General features: G+C 29.5%; 3 protein-coding genes across 6 annotated transcripts in view; 1 reads left to right on the top strand and 2 right to left on the bottom strand.

Moving 5' to 3' along the window:
* Window positions 1-1,387: 1,387 nt before the first annotated feature.
* LOC124423163 (tuftelin-interacting protein 11) lies at window positions 1,388-5,270 on the bottom strand. The gene is made up of 8 exons (XM_046960625.1): window positions 4,845-5,270; window positions 4,389-4,632; window positions 4,130-4,307; window positions 3,098-4,050; window positions 2,794-2,990; window positions 2,283-2,711; window positions 2,043-2,197; window positions 1,388-1,942 (listed from the first exon to the last, which is right to left on the bottom strand). The coding sequence occupies exons 1-8, from the start codon at window positions 4,948-4,950 to the stop codon at window positions 1,691-1,693; spliced, it is 2,514 nt and encodes an 837-aa protein (XP_046816581.1). The 5' UTR covers window positions 4,951-5,270; the 3' UTR covers window positions 1,388-1,690.
* Window positions 5,271-5,931: 661 nt separating this feature from the next.
* Window positions 5,932-8,984, top strand: LOC124423162. Its single transcript, XM_046960624.1, has 3 exons — window positions 5,932-7,738; window positions 7,815-7,969; window positions 8,055-8,984. The coding sequence occupies exons 1-3, from the start codon at window positions 6,109-6,111 to the stop codon at window positions 8,595-8,597; spliced, it is 2,328 nt and encodes a 775-aa protein (XP_046816580.1). The 5' UTR covers window positions 5,932-6,108; the 3' UTR covers window positions 8,598-8,984.
* Window positions 8,985-10,187: 1,203 nt separating this feature from the next.
* The window catches only part of LOC124423161 (elongation of very long chain fatty acids protein 4-like), an 18,102-nt gene continuing 7,207 nt past the window's right edge, over window positions 10,188-21,082 (bottom strand). For 2 of the 4 annotated variants that reach the window (XM_046960620.1, XM_046960619.1), the window contains exons 2-6: window positions 15,023-15,104; window positions 14,563-14,831; window positions 14,054-14,225; window positions 13,647-13,924; window positions 10,188-12,966 (exon numbers count right to left, since the gene is read on the bottom strand). In XM_046960620.1, the coding sequence (XP_046816576.1) occupies window positions 12,805-12,966; window positions 13,647-13,924; window positions 14,054-14,225; window positions 14,563-14,831; window positions 15,023-15,101 (960 nt within the window). In that variant the 5' untranslated portion in view covers window positions 15,102-15,104 and the 3' untranslated portion in view covers window positions 10,188-12,804. Of the gene's footprint in view, window positions 12,967-13,646; window positions 13,925-14,053; window positions 14,226-14,562; window positions 14,832-15,022; window positions 15,105-16,846; window positions 16,954-21,082 lie in introns of those variants that run through there. The other 2 variants (XM_046960623.1, XM_046960622.1) reach the window with 2 other exon arrangements.

Genomic DNA, 21,082 nt, shown 5'->3' with positions numbered 1-21,082 from the left:
AAGATTGATTACTATCCATAGTTTATAAGATAATCGGCGACATCTTAATGTCTGACTAACAGATTCATACTTTATTGTAATTCTGCATAAATATATTACGTCCATATTGTACTGATACATTATTTACAAATGAAGAAGTCGAGTTTTTTGACGAATTAAAAGTCAATTATCATGATTTCAAAATATTACGTAGTTAGAAGATTGTTTTTCAAATAGTATTATAAAAAACTAACTATTTAAAAATTTTTAATCCTTGAAAACGTCGATTATTATCTCATAAACGATGCATAATATCAACTTTTTATTAGGCATGATTTGGATTGCAAACGATTATGCGATAGAAAAATGCGAAAAAGATTATTCTTAAAAAGTATTCTTAAAAAAAAAAAAAGAAAAAAAAAGAGAACAAAAAAAAAGAAAATATTTTTCACGTGCACTTTGTAACTGATTCAATGCTGTGCAAACTTTATTCATTAAACCTTCTTCTAATATCAACCAATCGCGAGATATTTGCTCGGACAACAGTGGACGGACAGCCTGTATTCCTATGCAATAAAACAGGACAATTGTATGAAATGTTATCGATACGTGGGTCGAAATAACGGGAAAAAAGAAAAAAAAAGAAAAAAAAATAATAATAATAATAAAAACAACATGAAAAAGAAAACAACAAAAAATACGGAGAGAGAGAGAGAGAGAGAGAGAGAGAGATCCAGGATCATAATGACGAATACAATGTATCTGGTAAATCTAGAAGAGCTAAAGATGCATTTTCTCGTAGAGATGCATCTTGCACGTATGCTCGTGGACAGGCGGACGAGGAAAGACAGTGGAGACAGCCGGTTACTAGGCAGACACGGGCCTCGCGTCGATGCAAATTTTCTCGACACCCGAGAGGAGAGCCTGGATCGGCCGCGTAGGCGAAGAGAAGACGACCATCCTCTTTTCCTCTTCTCCCTGGACCAGTCTCTCGAGCAAGCGTTTTGCATACGTTCGTGTTAGTACACCGACGACGTATCGCTTATGTGCACACTGGTAACGTTTGATACAAGCTACTCATTGGCCCTGTTTCTCTCTTTCTCTTTCTCTATCTATCTTTCTCTATCTCTCTTTCACACACACGTACAAACGAACGAGCAAGTACGGGGTTCCATAGGAATCAAGCGTGCAACTTTCCATATGGAGGAGTTTTAAAAGCTGCGCCTTCGTAGTGGGATAACCAGAGGCGCCTACACGCGTTCGACTTCGAACTGACCGAACAGAAGTGCTACTCGATAAGATTGAAGATCGGCGAGACCGAAGTCTACGTAGTATTAGCTTGTCGTTTTAAAGAAATAATCACTATGGAAAAGATATTTGATAAGAAAAAGAAGGAAATACTGTCTAATTTAATGCTATTCGTGTTTTGATATTTGTAAGATATTACGTACAAATTCTTACGCATATATTATTTTACATACAACATTGTTGCTTTTTCTTTTTTTTTTTTTGTTTTCTTTTTCCACTTCTCGTTGGATAAAATCGTTCACATGATACTCGTTAATTATGTATAATATGTACAAAACAAAAATCGTATATCTATGTATCGAATAACATTATAAAATATTGTTATATTCGATTAAAATTAATTCTTAAAATAAATAAAAATTCTAATGTTAAACGATAATTTTGTCGATCGTTAAACTTATATCTAAAGTTCCGCCATATCGAGTAAGGCGTTCACATTCGTCGGCGTCCAATTGGTTCCATTATGATAAACAAATATCATTTTACCGTCTATATATGCTTGGACATTACCCACTTTGTAAACTTGCTTCGCTTCCCTATATTTATTTGGAATAGGCATGAAAAGGATACCTCGTTCTTCACACTTTCTCTGTATGAGATCTTTAAAGCCTAAATGAATTTGTGGTGCTGCTATTCTCACTGCTTCTGCCAACCTCTGCAAAAAAAAGAAAAAAAAAGAAAAAAAAAAAACAGTAAGATAGAATTAAAATTATCATGGATATTGTTATTGGACCAATTCAAGAAATAATTCTTACCTCCATCCTCGGTTGTACCACTGATGATATTATCGTCGGTTGATTCCTCTCCAAATTGTTCAAGTATGAAACTTGGTCCATAGCAGCTCCTGGTTGATGACTCGGAGGTGCAGCCACGGCTCTATTTAGCATATCGATCGCCTTTTTAAAGTGTTCTGTAAAATAGAAAAATGTTGTATCCCTAATGACTATTCTCAATGAAACTATCAATGAAAAATGTTAATTACAATGAATAACTACCTTTCACTAATGGTTCTGCCAATAATTTATCGCTCAACATTCCCTTCCATCCCATATACCAGTTCATGACTTGATCGTAATTTGGAGAATGATTTAACCAAAAAGTCAAAACTTGTTCCCATTTAGGAAAGAAGAATTTATCAAGTAAATTCGCCATTATATGGGATGGTATTAATTCTTTCCATTCTATTACCCAATTCCATTGATCCAAATGCTGTTGATGTGGATTTATAACAAACTCGGAAAGAGCTATTTGAAGTTTTGGTATAATATTTTTCACTAGAAAAGCTTCCATATCACCCTTTGCAAATACTTCTGCCCAAGGTTGTAACATTAATCTTGCTGATCTATCTGACGGATGCCAACCTCCCAAAGCAGAACCAAGTTTACGTCTAATAATAGGATATATTAATGTATCCAACCAATTACCTAAAAATTCATAAAAAATATCATATAATAGTAATCGATTAAATGGAAAAGAGAACAATAATTATAATTTCTTTGTACTTACGCATTAATGGTAGCCAAGGATGAATCCATGTATGTATTGGAACAGTGTCTGTGAGGGGGTTCCATTCTTCTACTTCTAAAGTAAGTTTAGGAAGTATTAATAGATCTAAAATATTTTCAAATATCCAACCAGGTAACAATGGTATCCAATGCTCTAATAGCTCTATTAACGAATCTGGATGCCTGCATGTCCACTGCCTAGTTTATAACAAATAATTTACATATGAAAATTTCATGGATTTAATTTTTATTGTAAAAGAAAAAAAAACAATGAAATTACAATTTATGATAAAAGAAAAACTTACTGCACAGCTCCTCTTATAGAAGGCATCCATGCATTCCAAACCAGTTGGTCATAAGGTTGTATTATTCTTGATTGAAGTGGACTTGTACCAGTCTCTAATATTTCTTTCCACTGTTCAAATAATTTTATAGGCTGCTTTGGTTGCATTAATGGATTCCAAGAAAGTAAAGAATCTTTTATTTTTGGACCCACAAAACTAGTAGCCAAATCACCCAACTCATACATCTTGTATTCCTCATAATACTTATCTTGCAAACTTTTAAATACATCAGCAGTATCTTGTAATGTTATCTCACTTGTTTCGTCCATTAATCTATCAACAACTGCTAGAACATTTTCTAAAGTATCAATGAGTTGTCCATGTTGATCTACAACCTTGGACAGATTTCTTTTCTCTGCTTCTAATGCTATTACTCTATCACTCAAATGTCTTGTTCTTCTATCATTCTGTATAATATCTTGTTCACACATATCTACAAGCAAGTTTAAATTATGCTGTAATTCCGGCAAAGAAAAATTAATTTTATCCTTTTTATTAACACTTGGTATAGTTTCATCTGGATATTGCTGGCCACCGGCTATTGCATGATAACCGCTTAAAATTCTTTGTTCTGGCCCTGTCATATCTATAACTTTCACTCTACTCATTTCACTTGAAAGTGGAAGTTTTCTATTTGGTTTTAATTTTCCATCTTCTAGAACTTGATCAACACTGCGATATGAGTATTTGACTTTTTTCTTATTACTAATGCTATCCCCTTTTCTCCATTGGGATACTTTAGGCTTAGAATCCTTTACATCCTCTGCTTCTTCTTTCCTTTTTTCAACTACTTTTGGTCCTTTCTCTGGACCATATGCACCAATAGCACCTCTACCTTTTCTAAAATGAGCTTCTACTGGTGCACTTATACCTTGTAATTGTTTACCTAACCCTTTTCCAGGTTCAAAACCCATCTGCATTATAAATATTTCATTAGTTGCAATTAATTCCTACATATAATACAAATTATAAATTAATATTATTTATTCTAACCTGTAATAACAATTTGGCTCCAATTCCTTTTGTGTGCACTTCCCAACTACCCACACCACTTTTCATGAATGAAGGATTTACTTGATATCTCTTTTTACGTAATCCAGCAATATCTCCTTCTACGTTTAATGAGAATGACGTACGTTGTTTAGAATTACTTGGTTTTTCATCCTCTGAGCTATAAATATTAAGAAATTAATTATAAAATAGAAAAAACAAAAAAAAATAATTCATTATTATACAAATTTCTTAATGATACCTTGAACTATTAAAATATCCTTCCCCATCTCTTTGAGATGCTTTTGTGTCATCATCATCATCATCATCATCATCATCATCATCTTTTTCTTTATCCTCTTTTTCTTCTGGTGGTTTACCAGCTTGTTGAATACCTCCGGCAACAAAATTAACCGGAACTGTATAATTTTTTGGCCCTTTGTTATATGTTTTGAAAGAAGGTCGTGCAGAAAGTTCATCTTCATCACTATCATCTGCCCAAATACCTACAGTAACATAAATTATTAACATTATGAATTTAAATAGAATGTGATATATGGCCAAAATAAAATATTTATAACCTCAAATGATAAAATAAAAAAATAAAATGAACTGTTTATAACCTCAACATGAAAAATGTTTCTCAGATATAAATAATATAGTTAAAATTTATTAATGATTATAAAAATATCAATTAATATTTCTTTAACATTCTTACCGAGCATCTGCTGTTTTTTAGAAAGTTTTCGTCTAGGACGATTTATATTAAATTCATTTTCAAAATCATAGCTGATCTCGAAACTTTCTACTTCGTCTTCTGACATATTTTCAAATATAATTATCGATAAATTCACACACAATTTTTAATAAATTCAAAATAAAAATTTCTTTTTGTAATAATATCAAGTTCATAACACTTATTAGACGAACATCAAAACTAGAACGTAAGTTCAATTCACGTAGTCAAGATACATAAGACAAAGCACGTACAATTATTGTCTTAAGTGCCATTATAAATACCCTCTCTATATAATTAGATTTTCTTTTCTACTAGTATGTAGAATTAACACGAGTAATATTATTATGTGACAAATTATAATATTAATGTTAAATAATTATTTGTAAATAATCATGGCTGAAGACGATCTATAGTCACACAACTATATATATATATATATAGTGACAAGAAAGCTATCATGATTGGTTCATTGCTTGTTTGTAGTTTAATATGATTGGCTTGTTACATTTTCATTATATACAAGCATTTGTATGCATATTAATACGAAGGAATGATATATGATAAAGTGTGTAAATTCTTCCATTCGAGAAAATTGATTTCTCTACTCGATTGTTCCTATTCGAATGTATATATTAGGTTGGAAACTATGAAACGGGCGTTGAATGAAAATAAATAACTAAACAAAAATGCCCGTTTCATAGTTTCCAACCTGATATACAAGTATTAGGTTAGAAACTATGAAACGGGCATTTTTGTTTAGTTATTTATTTTCATTCAACGCCCGTTTCATAGTTTCCAACCTAATATTTACTCTTTCACCATTTTTGGGAATATATAATTTGGATGGTCTATATGCATATAAATTTTTTATATGTGTAGACAAAGCATAGTAATACTGTCATACAACAATCGGAAAAACAAAAGAAAGAATAAGTATAATAGGCAATTGGATTACAATTGAACGTATAGAGAGAGAACTTCTTTCTACAATGATAAATTAATGGTCGCAGATGTACCTTATGATGCGTACAAACCCTAGCGGACGTAGCTTGAACTATAATTTTATTATATACTTATACGAAGAAATTCATCAATGATCTGCTATATGTCTATAATGTATCTACGGAGCAGATCATCAATATAAAAATTTTACATTGCTATGGAAACATGATTTTGTATACAAAGTAGAATAGAAAGTGTCATGATTAAGTGTCACATGTAGAAAAATTAGTTTAATTGAAATATGAATTTTTTACAATGGAAATCGCATGATAGCGATAAGCAAGATCTTAGTCTTAGTTATGCTTATCCTGTAATAAATAATGATCAAAAGATAAACAGCGTTATAGTAAAAAATAACAAAAGTCCTCGACAGAAAGTTGATAAAACTTCATTGATAGAGGATGGATTATATACTTCTGATAGTCCATTTACACGAAATGTCATTAAACCTTATTTACTTAATAATACAAGTATGTTAGATCATGAAGTAATACCAAAGTTATCAGGAAAACTTGTAGAAATTGCAATACGTTGCGTTAATATTTATTCTAAAAATAATCAAAACGATTCAAACGTTGAGATTACTTCTGTTTCACTTTTATTTAAGAAAAAAGTTATATGCAAAACTAATAAACCATTTAATAGAAAATTACATAAATTATTACTTAGAAACTCAGAATGTAACAATCTTTCAATACAAGTTTATTTGAAAGATGGTCAGTCTACTATTTTACCTTTACCATTGCCAAAACATTCTGTTAAAAATAATAATATTGAAATAGAATTTGCTATAGCTGATAGCACAGGAAGAATTCATTCGGGTACTGTCATGTGTACAATTTCCATGATCTTACATGGACAAAATCAAGAAGAAACAAGTACCACGTATTTGCATAGATTAAGCAATGATCCAAATGATCCACAAAATGGTCTTTCTTTGCATAGACCTAATAAAAAAAAGATATGTAACAGAGAAATAAAATATTTTCTATTGGAAGATCCTGCATTACGTTTTGAAAATATAGAAGAAAATCTTTTAGTTAAGAAAAAAGAGAGACAGCTATCAAAACCTCCAGATATAACTGTGACAGAACAATCTGTTTTTTCTTTGCTGGACATATCTTTTAGAAATTTATTACAAGCTAGACGTCCATTACGACCATCCTCTAGTACACATCGACATCATACAATTGGAAAGGCTTTACTTTCTGTTACTATTTTACGTGGTGTTGAAATACCAATTAGAGAAGAATCTGCATTGGTTCAACCACTTTTAGAAGTAGAGTGGGGTAATATTATACATATTACTCCTATTGCAGATGGTCCAGCACCTATATGGCATCAAACAATGCATTTTGAATTACCAAGAAAGAGTGGGGAACATGATGTAAAGTTACGTTTATACGATCAGCATCCTGTATGGGGTCAACAGTGGTTAGGTGAAGCAAGAATACCTCTTGAACATCATAGAAATTATCAAGAATTAGAACGTTGGGTAGCTTTATCACCTTTGTATAGTCCCACAATGTTATTTGGTTATGTACAAGCTAGTCCTGGTCATTCTCGTACAAGAATTTATATACTGATGAAATTAGAGCTACCTGGTAATGCTAAATTGGAAGAGGATAGTACGATTAATAGGCTGCTAAAAAATATTCAACGTTGTCTTTTATCTCCATATAAAATAACAAATATACAAAGTCCAGAAGAAGCAGCCAGACTAACAATGCTAATACCAGAAGTACCTAATCATTATGGACCTTTAACACCTCGTCAGACTTTAAATGCAAATAAGGTCGATCATTATGGTCGTGCTATTTTACTTGCATCTTTATTAGAAAGTTTTGGCTCGCAAACATACGTACTATTAGGTATTAACGATAAAATAATATTATTCATAAACATTTTTTAATAATATATTAGTTCGATACTTTGTAAACATTATAGGTTCTTCTCAGACAAGTAAATGGGCAGCATTTGTTTTAAGCATAGAAGAAAACGCAGATATTATAATTTGGGATCCTGAGACTAGCGATCATTATAATCCAAGTGATAGTCATTGTCCTTTAATGAAAGCTTCGTATTTGGTTAATTATTCTGGTGTAAGTTGATATAATTGAAAGTTTATATTTTGTTTTTAATTGCACGAATCATGTAGTTTACGTTTAATGCATAACGTTCTTATAGATATGGGAGAATTTACAAAAATCTATTTTACCGCATAATTTGAAATACGATGTGAAAACGAGCAAGGATTGGCGTCCGATTGGAGTTATCGCTTCCACTACCACCGAACGTATTGTTCAAGTTCTTGAATTGAATGTTTCCCAGGGAGAGGAAGAAACTCTTCGTGAATCGGCTATGCAAACTGAACAACATCTACGAGATAAATTTTCATATTGGCGTAGTACAGCTGAATTAACAACGATTTACAATCGTCACGCTATCGCCGTTCTACGAAATTACATTTCGAAGATCGAAGACAATAATTCGTCGAAGCAACCCGATAAGAAAGATTTGAAACAATTGTACAGAGCATATTATATGCATGGTTTCATATTGAATTTAAGGCAATCTACTTTGGAAGATTTAACGGAACGCTTAGCTTCTACGAAAGCACAAAATGTAACCGGTCCAGTAGAATTTGCCATAGCTTATCATATAAAACATTACGTTGGAAAAACAAATTCGATTTGTTTAGCTGTCGCAGTTCTTAGAAGTCGTGATTAAGGAACAAGTCTTTGTTTTTGTTCTGTTTTTTCTTTTTTTTTTTTTTTCTTTTAATTATGCGTTCCAAATATTTTGTACTTAATATTTTGTAAAATCACTATATGGCAGTGTATTGATTTTAAATAGATACTTTGTCATATCTATTTATTGCGTATTTTAAATATTGCGATATACAATTAGAATTAAGTAGGATATACGAACAAGAGTTCGCGTAACAAGTAGATGTTAACTTTTTGATGTCTTAATTCAATTAATTTGAAAAAAAAAATAGTAAAACAATTTGTGGAAGTATAAACGTGTAAAAAGCTAATGCGAAATGCGAGAGTCTCCAAATGATTAAAAAATATTAGATAAAAGTTGAAAATATATATGAAATTATTTATATTTTAAGAAATATATATATATATATATATATTTCTCTTTATTATATTTTATATATTCACTATATATTAATGATTATTTATTATTAATTTTCTATATTATTATAAACAATTATTATTAATTGTGTATTGTTAATATAAAATTATGGAATATATATATGTATATATATATATATATATACATACATGCATTATTCCTTAAAATAACAAATTTTTTTAATTTCTGCTATTTAAAGAAGTAAATAATCGTTTGTAAAAATGCTTCCTTCAATATTGTATCTATAATATCTATAATATAAAGTAAATATATATATATATATATATATATATATATATATGTATGTATATATAAAGTCATTTTAACTCTTTTCCGTTTTAATAGTTGTAAGTATGAGTATCCTGTTGGTCGGAATTATTTTCCCTCACACAACAGTTGGCATATGGTGAATCAATCTTAAATCCTAATCCTATGGATTAAGAATCTGAGCTTCATCTTTTGTTTATATTTCATACGTATAATGTATTAGAAGGTATGTGAATGTAGTATAATAAGATCTGCTTAAATATGTCTGTATAGAGTTCATTTACTAAACAATAGTAAACGATAATCGTATCTTGATAAACGTATCGGTCTTCGATGAGACAGTATTAAACATTATCATTCTATTAATCCGTTAAACCGATCGTATTTTTGCATAAATAATTCATACAGATTTTTATTTAACAAAGTACGGTCTGTATAACGTAACAAACATTAACTTGGCAAATTATAGCGTAGAAATATATTCTCGGGTTAAAATCTTATAGATTGAAAAATTAATAAAATTTTGTTAAAATTTTTTAATGGAAAATATTTAATTTTTATTTATGTTTGAAGAACATTTATTTACTGAACTAATTATACGTTCAGTATATTATTATTTTTTTTTTCACGAATAATAGAATTTAGTAGGTTTATGTTAAAAAAAAAAAAAAAAAAAGAAAAGAAAACTATTCGTCTAACGAAAATGCTTAATAAAAATCAATGTAAATTTATTCACGCCGAATTACAAAAAAAAAGTGCGCACAAATGATATCTATGAAAATTTTATAATGAAGAAGAAATCAATATTTAATTTATTTACTAATGAATTTTGTTCACTCGTAGAACAATTAAAACGTATGCCGTACTCAATGCGTCGATATGATAAATAAGTAAGATAAAAAGAACTAGGATTTTTTACTCGTGAGACATATAATAAACACGACCGATATAGTTCGTATTAATGGCTAACACCATTTTACATATTTCCTACAATTTTTATTTATTTTAATTTAATCCTGTTGCATATGCGATTTTGTATACATTACTTAACTTTTAAAAATGAAAATTAAATTGAATCGAAATTATTCATGTATCTTGTCGTCTAATTTGACGTTTGGTATAAATGTTATCAATTTGTTTACAATCATTTAGATTATAAAATTGATATGTTTCTGCGAACGTAATAAATTACGTATAAATTCTGATAGGCAACTTATAAATGGACTTATTCCAAAAAATATTATCATTCATCCGTCATTTTTCATTGCCCTTATAAAAAAAATTTCAAAACAAACTTAAGAAACAATTTTTTTACCATAACCGAGTTTATATGAATTTTACATTTTCGATAATACCATAATATTTAAACTGAAAATCGAATTGAAATAAAAATTACTTTTCAAGCTTCGTTGCAAGCGATCTTATTTTTTTTTTTCTTTTTTATAAATTTTGTTAATCCGTCTAATCATTTATACAGTAGAATGAATAAACTCATACGCATTTTGATTTTCGATACGAAACGTAAAGATCGAAAAAGCTTTATAAATATCTCACGTAATTTTAGAATAATAATTTTGAAATCAATTGTTACATTTATCATCGCTGTATCGAGAATGTAAGGAATTCCTTGCGATCGTGTCTAAAAATGAATTAGAGAAATTTATGAGAAATGAAGAGAAAGAGGACGCATTTACCTCTTTTCGACATTGCGCAGCAATGACCTTTATATAACAGTTGTTACATAATGACAAACACATAATTAACAATAGGATATTATCTAAACATTTCTCGTGATGATAATAGATAAAGAATTAAACGGATACCGGTTTACCCACGAATCGTACTGTCGTATTTATGTATTTATACACATATGTATGTATGTATGTATGTATGTACGTATTTTATGTATTTATTTTAATATTGTACACATTTATTTGTTAAATACGATTTCTTGGCACGACTTATCCATCCGCGATCTACACGCAGAGGCAAGTGCCGAATACAATTTAGAGCCCTCCTGCTAATGAATAGGATCAAAGAAAGAACAAAAAAAAAAAAGAAGATGAATAAAGAAAAAAGTATCGAAGAAATTCTATGATGACAAATCGATCGAACGATTTCGCGTTTTGGAGTGACTCTTTTATTTGTTTGTTCATTTATTTATTTATTCGTTTATTGACTCTTTTTCATGTTTGTTATTTTTTTTTTTCTATTTTTGTGATCAGCGCTCGCCGAAAGAAATCTATTTATTTCTTCTTTTCTGTTTTTTTTTTTTTTTTCTTTTTATTAATAATAAAGATACGATAAAATTATTTACGATAAGATATTCATAGAAAAACGTTCGTATAAAATTACTACTGAAAAGTCGACGACATTATCGAATAGTAATAATTATAGTAATTCAAAAAGAGAAATATAAAAACAGATTTGTCTTGATCCTTTCTTTTTTCTTCCTCCTTTTTTTTCCCCCCTTCTTTCTATTTCTCTCTTTCTAGATATATCGCTTTGTACGTGTGATTAATTGATTTATGTGCAATATCTTATCTTTATGAAAATTATTCTTCGAATCAAAAAAAGAAAGAGAAGGAGAGAGAGAGAGAGAGAGAGAGAGAGAGCAAAAGAAGAAAAAAAATATGATCGAAGACATTTTATCGTGACACACTTTCGGCGGGCTCATTCCTGCCGGTACGTTGTACCTACATACATACGCGCTTGACCGAAATTGCGGAAGTCTTAAAACGAGAGCGTCGCTTTCGAACTTGCATCTCCGTTTTTTTCTCTCTTTTCTCTGTATCATTATTATCGCTTTTTTTTTCTTTTTTTTTTTTCACTGCACTGAATTCCGACGACGCGAATTCTTCGTTCGTCGTTAATTATAATATGTATTTTAAACAATTCCCCTTCTCCTTTCCCTTATCGCAACATTTCTGGTAAGTGTGTTTTATATATATATATATATATATATATATATATATATGTATATATATATATATTCATTTATTTATATATGTAATATATTAATAATATGTACAATTCCTTCGGATCGACGATTAGAAGTATGATTTTGGCGATCGCGGAGAAGAAAAGCCGCAGGCCGGTAACTTGAAGAACACGAGAGAGGATCGATCGATCGAAAAATTGAAGAGGAAGAAGAGTAGCCGAGATCGATGCTTTTTTTGAACGACACAATGATCTTAATGATGATTATGATGACGATTACGATGACGATGACAATGGTGATGACGATGATGACGATGATGACGATGATGAGGATGAATAAAAAAAAAAAAAAATTAAGAATATGAAGGATCGTCTTCTCTATCCTTTTTTCTCTTTTCTTTTTTTTTTCCATTTTCCTTATTTTAATTTATATATATTTTTTCTTTTCCTTTAATTCGTTCTAAATGGGCTCTCTTTGGCTCTCAAGATGTCTCTTCCTCAATTAAATTCTACGATAAAGTTCGAGTGATTCCTTTTTTAAAAAAAAAAAAAAATCCTCGAAGTTCCTCGAAGATCACTCTGACTAAGCCTTCCGTTTCGTAATGCCGTTTACGTATCCATTGACGTGTCCATTTGTAAGTATCCCGTTACTGATTACTTCTTCGGATTTCTTCTCGTTTTCAATGATCTTCGATTTCTTTGTCTTCAGCCTCTCCAATTGTCTCTCCGCGTACGCTTGTTTACCCTGAAAAAGAAAAAAGAAAAAAAAAATGAAAATACATTAACATAAATTGTTAGGTAAAAATATAAAACATTTTAAAAAAGTATTGATCGTTTCCCTTTTTTGTTTCTTTTTTTTTATTTTGAGACTCGATAATAATAAATTGTTATCATTATTGTATTATTATTATTGATTACTGATCACTCGTAAATATTAAATTTTGATTAACTTCAATGTATCGATTACATCGCTTTTTAAAATATTCGAATGATTATGTAACTTATTCGTAGTGTACTTTTATATCTTTGATTTGATAAATTTATCAAATAATTATTCCATTTTAATTCTTCAATTGATTATTTATATTGTATAAATTACCAAACGATATTGTATTAATTATAGAAATGAATAATGATTATCTATTATTTAAAAAATAACTATTTCTATATTCTGGTATGAGTTCCTATAAATATAATAATATAATATATAAATATAATAAGAAATTTAAATGACTTATAAAATCCTATCATACTTCATTGTACTTTAATGTGTCACTAATATACATATATATATATGTAATATACATATATATAATATATATATATATATATATATATATATATATATATCTATATATATTAAGAATTGCCTTAAAAATCATATGTTGTATCTATTGATTTATATGTTGTATTTATTGTACTCACCTTGGCGATATAGGCTTTAGCATAAAAGTTTCCAAATAGAACAATGAACGAGATCATATAAAGGACAAGTGCATATTGCATCCAAAGAGGGAAATCGCAGCCTGATCGAATACCATTGATGCCGAGAATCAGAGCCATTGTAAATTGGATTAACTGGAGAATCGTCAAGTATTTCTTCCACCAAAGATATTTGGAAACTGAGGGACCCAAAGCGGCTAACCCATAATACGAATACATCAATACATGGATGAAACTGTTTACCATAGCTGGTAAGAAAGCTAAAATAAATGGTAGAATTATTAATATTGAGTAAACGTTTCGTAAGATGTACCGTTATCAAAATAAATCTATACTCGTAAAAGATTTCTCAGATAGTTTAAAAAGAATAAAAAGTTTGTCATACTTACTAGATCCACTTGGAACCCATTTAATACCGATCCACCAAAGGGAGAACATCGTCGAATGATGGTAGACGTGCAGGAAGCTTAATTGATTGTCCTTCTTACGTAAAATAAAGAAGAATGTATCACAAAATTCTAAGAGCTTGCTAAAATAATACCACCATACTGCGTGTGCGATCTATGAAAAATGATATTATAAAATATAAAATTAAAATATAAAATTATAAAATAAAAAATATAAAATATAAAATGTTATATATATATATATATATTTATTTATTAATTTATTTATTTATTATATATATATTATATATTATATATATATATTTATTATATATATATATTATATATTATATATATATTTATTATATATATATATTTATTAATTTATTTATTATATATATATATATAATAAATAAAAAGAAAATTAATTTTCGAGGAGAATTTTAATTTAAACCTTAATTTATATTTATTTAATTTATATATTATTCCGAATATTAATAATGCGTTCGTACTTGCATCTCATCAGGACGAGTTATGTGTCTAATTGGTTGACAAACATAGCTATATCGTAACCTTGTAGAAGCAACGAAAAGTTGAATAGCAATATAAGCATTGAGACAAGCCATGGTAAGATTGTACGGTACAAGAGCCCACGTAAGCTTAAAAGCTTTTCGTTTTTTCATAATTTTTGGTCCAGCCCAAACGATCATGAGGTACAGCATCGTATATATTAAAGTTGGTTTTGGTGAATCGACTAGTAGCCATCCTCTCGTTCTTTCGTCTAATTGGGAAATTCGTATAAATTTTTATTATTGTATGAAAAAAAAAAAAAAAAGAAATTTGATAACAAGTAAATTTTTTTTTTTAAATTATGATTACTTCTCGATATCATTTCAACAAATAAGAAAGAAAAGAAGATCATGATATGTTTGATAATCGAGAAATAATAATTAATAAGAAAATCCATCATACCTGCCAAAGAGAGAGTCCAAAGATAATAATCGTAGATGTCGTTCATAAATATCGTCGTTGAATTAATAAAGCTCGCCATTGTCTGTAACGAAAGAAAATAAGATTCTTTTCTCGTTCATCATTTTCCTTCATCTCAATATCATTTCTCTTGGGTGCTTTGAAGTTCTTAGAAATCTTCTTAGAAATGGTAGGAGTTGTAATAAAAGAGAAACCTACGGGGTCAATCTTCGACTTTCATTTCATACAGGAAATTCAGGGTTGACTATCTTGTAAATATCTACATATATATATAAATATATATATATATATATATATATGTGTGTGTGTGTGTGTGTTTGATCGTGCTTTATTAGCTGATGGAGCGGAAATGTCGATAATGAAATTTACATTGAGAAATATTTAACTTTCTTGACATCGAAACGAGCCAACGAGCCACTTCTTATCTTATCGATTTTGTTAAGAACAAAAATCATTTATATCCTTTTTCTTTTTTTTTTCATTATTTTTTTTTTCCTTTTTTTCATTGCTTGAAAATTTACGAAATTTTGTCTTCGATGGATTTATAAAAAGCTTGAAAAAAAGAAAAGATAAAAGAAAAAAAATTCAAAGAAATTTTGTAGAAATAATTTAGTAATTCGTTTAATTCGTAGAAATTAAAAAATATTAGATCGAGGAGTCGAAGAAAAAAAAGTGACATTAAATTTGCAATGATATTTTTTAATAACACGTTATTAAGAAGTTAATGTTTTTAATGTCCTTAATGTCCTATGTTCATATTATAGTTACGGTCATTCACTTTGAGTGAATACTGTGATAACTTTCACGCCGCATGGAAACTTTCATTACTATCGTCTAATTTAAACCCTCACCGGAACTAATTTCTTCGAGACGTGTTTATCCGTTTGTAAGTTGAATTTTAACAACTGCGAAAAATAGAATTTAATATTCCTTGAACCTGTTGCATTTTGTGTTAATTAATAATTTTTGACTACCTGTATTTCACTTTTTCTTTTATTTTTTATCCTCTTCTATGTTTCTTTTAATTTAAAAGTATTTTACGACGTACAACACAAACATTTACATTTATTATAAAATTAAAAAAAAACTTATGAATTATATATCATTCTTATGAATTATATAAAATGAGAAAGCATTTTTAAATTAATACGAAGTAACGAAAATTACGATGCAATTAATTTTCAATCTATCATGTTAAAATTTTTAACTTTCCTATTATTGGTATAATAAAATCGACAATATATTATCCGTTATATCAACTCTCTCGCGTCATAAAGATGCACACGAGAACAAGCCAGGTATTTCATAGTGAAATCAATAATCTCTTTCTCTTTAGCTTGTCTGTTGTAAATTCATCAAGTTCCGGTTAACATGAACATTTTATCTCCGACATAAATGGTTTCCCGAAGTGAAAGTTCTGATTAATCAATTGATCGTACCATCAAGAGAATATTATAAATTTCACAATTTTCACAATTTGCAATTTTCAAATATATGGTAATTTCATGAAAACACGAAAAATCGGATACAAATATTGGATAAACGATGACGAAGAAAAAAAAAAGAAGAATAAAGATCGATATTTCGTACAAAATTTTATATTCAATCGGAATGAAATAAAAAACCGAGGAAAAATATGAGAAGTATAAAGTTATTATCATTAAACTAATGATATCACGTTTATTATAACGACACTGATCATTCTATGATTGTTTAAAGCGAAACTTTTTTTAACGGAAATATCTTTCTTTTTTTTATTTTTTCACGAATGAATAATGAAACAAAAAATAAAATATATTCTCTTACCTCTGCTTGCAGAATCAATTTTCCCCAATAAAATGAAGGCGATCTTCAAGCACGATACTTGCTGACTTTCTAGCCACCAAATTGAAATCTCAAGAGATCTTACTTTTAATACTATAGAGTATATATTCATATATATATATATATATATATATATATATATATATATATATGTATGTATGTATGTATATATATATGTATGTATATATATGTATATATATATATATATATGTATGTCAATTTGTATACTCTCTTGAGACGGTAACACAATATTAAGAGTCTCGCATGAAACTGAACGTTGAAATCACTCTTCTCAATGAAGAAATAGTTGAAGATGAAGAAAAAAAAATAATGTTTGAAGAATAAGAAAAAAAAGCAGAAAGAAGAAAAAGTATAAGTAACAGTAGCAAAAGAAGAAGAAGAAAAAGAAAAAGAAGAAGAAGAAGAAGAAGAAGAAGAAGGAGAAGAAGAAGAAGAAGGAGAAGAAAAAGAAGAAGAAGTACGAAGTAAGAAGACCGCTGACTTTGCCAAAATTCTGCCGAGGAATTGTCGTTTTCGAATAGCAGGGCTGTGCCGATGATGAGGACAGTGATATTGAAGACGACGTCGATCGGCAATGTGGCAGCGCTTCGCGTTGAAGTGATCGGTGTACTTTATAACCTTGGTTGTGGGTCCACGAAAGGTAACCGTGAAAGAAGAAGGGGAAGAGAAGTGGTGGTCGAAACCCCTTAGGAGAGGTGGAAGACGTTCGTGGAGTGAGGTTAACACGTCAAATAAGGCCAAAATGTAAAAGCTGAGACAACTTCGATTTCCGGCTAGCTAAGTAGTGGGATACTATGTACAGTTGATCATGAGAGCATAATCACGATAAATCGTTTAAAATTGTACATCCGAGTAAGATTTCGTGAACTTTGAACAATGATCTGATCTTTCAGATTATCCCACCCTTGTAATCTCACTTCCTTCGTTCCTTTCTTTTACTCCTCCTACGGAGCTCCTTTCGATCGTGTTTCGTCTTTCCAGGACAAACAAGTCTCGTATGAAGATCAACGACTTTGAAATGACCTCATTTTGCGTGGCGAGAGTACCACAACTTGTTCACCATCTTAAGAGTAATCAACCGAGTTGACTTTTTTCACGGGCAAGGACACCGGATACTTTTTTCTATAATTGGTTTTACTTGGAAAAATTCCTTTTCAATTCGATCAATTTTGTCGATACTGTCACTGTCCCATTAATTATACAATATGGATTAGAATCCAATATTTACGTATGTGTATGATTGTGTTCGTGCGTGGGTGTGGGTGTGTATATATGTACATATATATATATATATATATATTTTTTTTTTTTTGATTGTTTGTATGTATTTAAAAGCTTATCGATTGATTCACGTTAATATCCTATACATATTTTATTTCTTTCTTTTTCCTTTTATTTTATACGCATTCTTAAAAGTTAGCGAACGAGTGATAATAACATTGAAATTTGATTTCTCTTTCTTTTTTTTTTTTTCCTTACGTAGCAACAAAATAATCCTGTTACAATTAACGTTTAAAAGTTATGTTTAGAAAGGGAAATTGGAGTAGTCAGTCGAGTCAAGTCAGCAATCGTCATTTTTCTGATCGACTATATAAAATAAGATTTCTAATAAAAATTATCGTTTGAATTAACCAAGGATTTTGGATTAAAAGAATTACACAAAAATATCATTTTTTTTGTTTCTTATTCCTTTACAAGAAGAATATAGATTCGATAATCGAAGAGAAAGCATTGGAACGATATAAAAATGTGCGTATATACAACGTATTTACATATGTATGTAAGTAGGTGATAGAAGCTGTAAAGATGTATCAATTAAAACAGGTCAATGGTCCAAATTCTCTGTCTTTCGATTCTTTTTGTTGCTTTAGACCCGAATCTCTCGCTGGACCAGTCCTGTTCAATCCCACTACATACACATTTCCTCTACCGCATACCACTCATTCAAGATTTTTATTTTATACCATCTTATTTACCTTTCACCTAGAGACAGGTACCGTTTATGTTAAACCGAACCTTTGCCAAGGCCAAAGTTTCTTCCTCACAAAGTTCGACGAATACTCGTTGAGTTGTCCTATTTTCTGATAACTGACCTCGATTTTCGAATTTCGATTTTATTAATTATTTAACGATTTACCAATTAATTAAATCAACTTGTCTGAATACTAAGTTAACATTAGACTTTACAGATGTTTGTTATTTTTTATGTTTAATTATTAATGAGATAAATATTATTTATTATTTATAAACGTTATTTATTATTTATATATTAATATTATAATAATGATTATTATTTGATTAGTTAGCATTTATCGCGTTCAAATATTTCATTTGCCAATTTGTTAAACCATAACAGTGTGTTATCTATAATCTCTTAGCATAAAGATACGAGAAAAAAGAAAGTCATTAATTTCTCCTTCTTAAGTTGATCGACCTGAGACGATCGATTTCAGTGTAAGAAAAACTTATGTACGCTTTCGGTTTTTTTTTTTAAAATCGTATATTATTAACTGTTAAAAAAAAGAAAGAAAACTAAAAAAAAAATAAATAAATAATAATAAATTAATAATTATCAAATAATAACATTAATTCGATGAAAAGATAAATGAGATGAAATTGGAAAAAAGAAAAAAGCTGACAAATACTCGGATGAATTCCTAACGAAAAGTCTGAAAACTCGAAAGTCATGACGAGAAACCTGTTTCTGTATATTTTACTCAGTCAAATAAGATTCTGGACCGTTTACCGAAGATATATATGTGTCTAGATGGAGTCAACTGGAAGCTGGGTTACCATGTTGTATTTTCTCAATATTCAAAAGAAACGGTATCAATAAAAAGAGATAAAAACGAATGAGAAAAAGAGAAACAGAGAGAGAGAGAGAGAGAGAGAGAGAGAGAGAGAAAGAGAGCAAGAGATCGTGATACTCATTCATCCTTCTGCTTATCTGATTTTATTTTCTCTTTTTATTTTGTTCTCAGGGTCAAAAAAAGGTAAGAGAGCAAAGAGAAAGAGAAAGAGAGCGAAAGAGCGATGAAGAGGGAGGGGGAGAGAAAGAGAGATGGAGAAGAAGGGGAGAGAGAGGGAGAGAGAGAGAGAGAGAAAAAGGGAAAGAGAGAGTAAAAGAGAACGATAAGACAGGTCGATAAGACAAATCGATTCGATTGAAAAGAAAAAAATAGCTAACAACAAATTCCCATGTCATTTTCTTCATTGACCTATACCACTTCGAAGATTTCTTTCAAGGAAACCATACTGATGTCGTTTCAATCCAGTGTTCCTTGAAATCTTTTCTTTTTAATTCATTCGTTTCGTAACACAATACGTACACAAAATTGACATCTATATTTTTATTTTAATATACGTATATACATATATATATATATATATATATGTGTGTGTGTGTGTGTGTGTGTGTGTATGTATATGTATATGACACCTGTTATTTGTTAAAACAAAGATGAATAGTATTTTCTTTCTTTTCTTTATCCTCAATTCGATCTGAAAGATCTAAAAGATCGAATCGTTCGAGCAGAACAATCCTAATATACGATATCTATTTATATACTTTAGAAAATACATATTTGAGAGATCATCGTTCCTGAATATTGTTTCGAAATAATGTCAACCACATATAGAATATGTGTGTATGTGTGTGTATATATGTGTTTCAGAAATAGACCATCAAACTTTAATAGTATATTCTACCCGACTGTGAGGATAAAAAAAAAAGTTGTATAAACAAGATTCCGGAAACACTTTTTTTCTATGTTGTAAACATTTTATTATTAATAACGGACTTAAAGAACATTTGAAATTGTTATCAATATATTATTTCAGGAAATGATTTCTTTTCGCATTAATGCGTACTTCGCAACGACATCGCAACATGAATTTCTCGATAGGAAGCATATTGTTTGATGAATATAAAAAATATTTATAACTTGGAAAGAAAACATTTCCGGATCTATGTTTAGATGATTTTTTTTTTTATTCTTACAGTGTAGAAGTAAAACATGCTCTGAAATTTTTGCAATTTATTTTTAAAATAATCTACACACATATATATATATATATATATATATATATATATATATATCTTAGTGGAGATCTAGTTATAATCGAAAGAGAATCATGGATGGCTCGGAGGAAACTTTCATTTAAACGTACTTCCTTTTTTCTACGGGAGAACGATAA

This window comes from Vespa crabro, chromosome 3 (assembly GCF_910589235.1).
Source record: "Vespa crabro chromosome 3, iyVesCrab1.2, whole genome shotgun sequence".
Taxonomy (NCBI): Eukaryota; Metazoa; Arthropoda; class Insecta; order Hymenoptera; family Vespidae; genus Vespa; species Vespa crabro.
The sequence above is the reverse complement of the archived record's forward strand: the minus strand, read 5'-3'. Positions and strand labels throughout refer to the sequence as shown.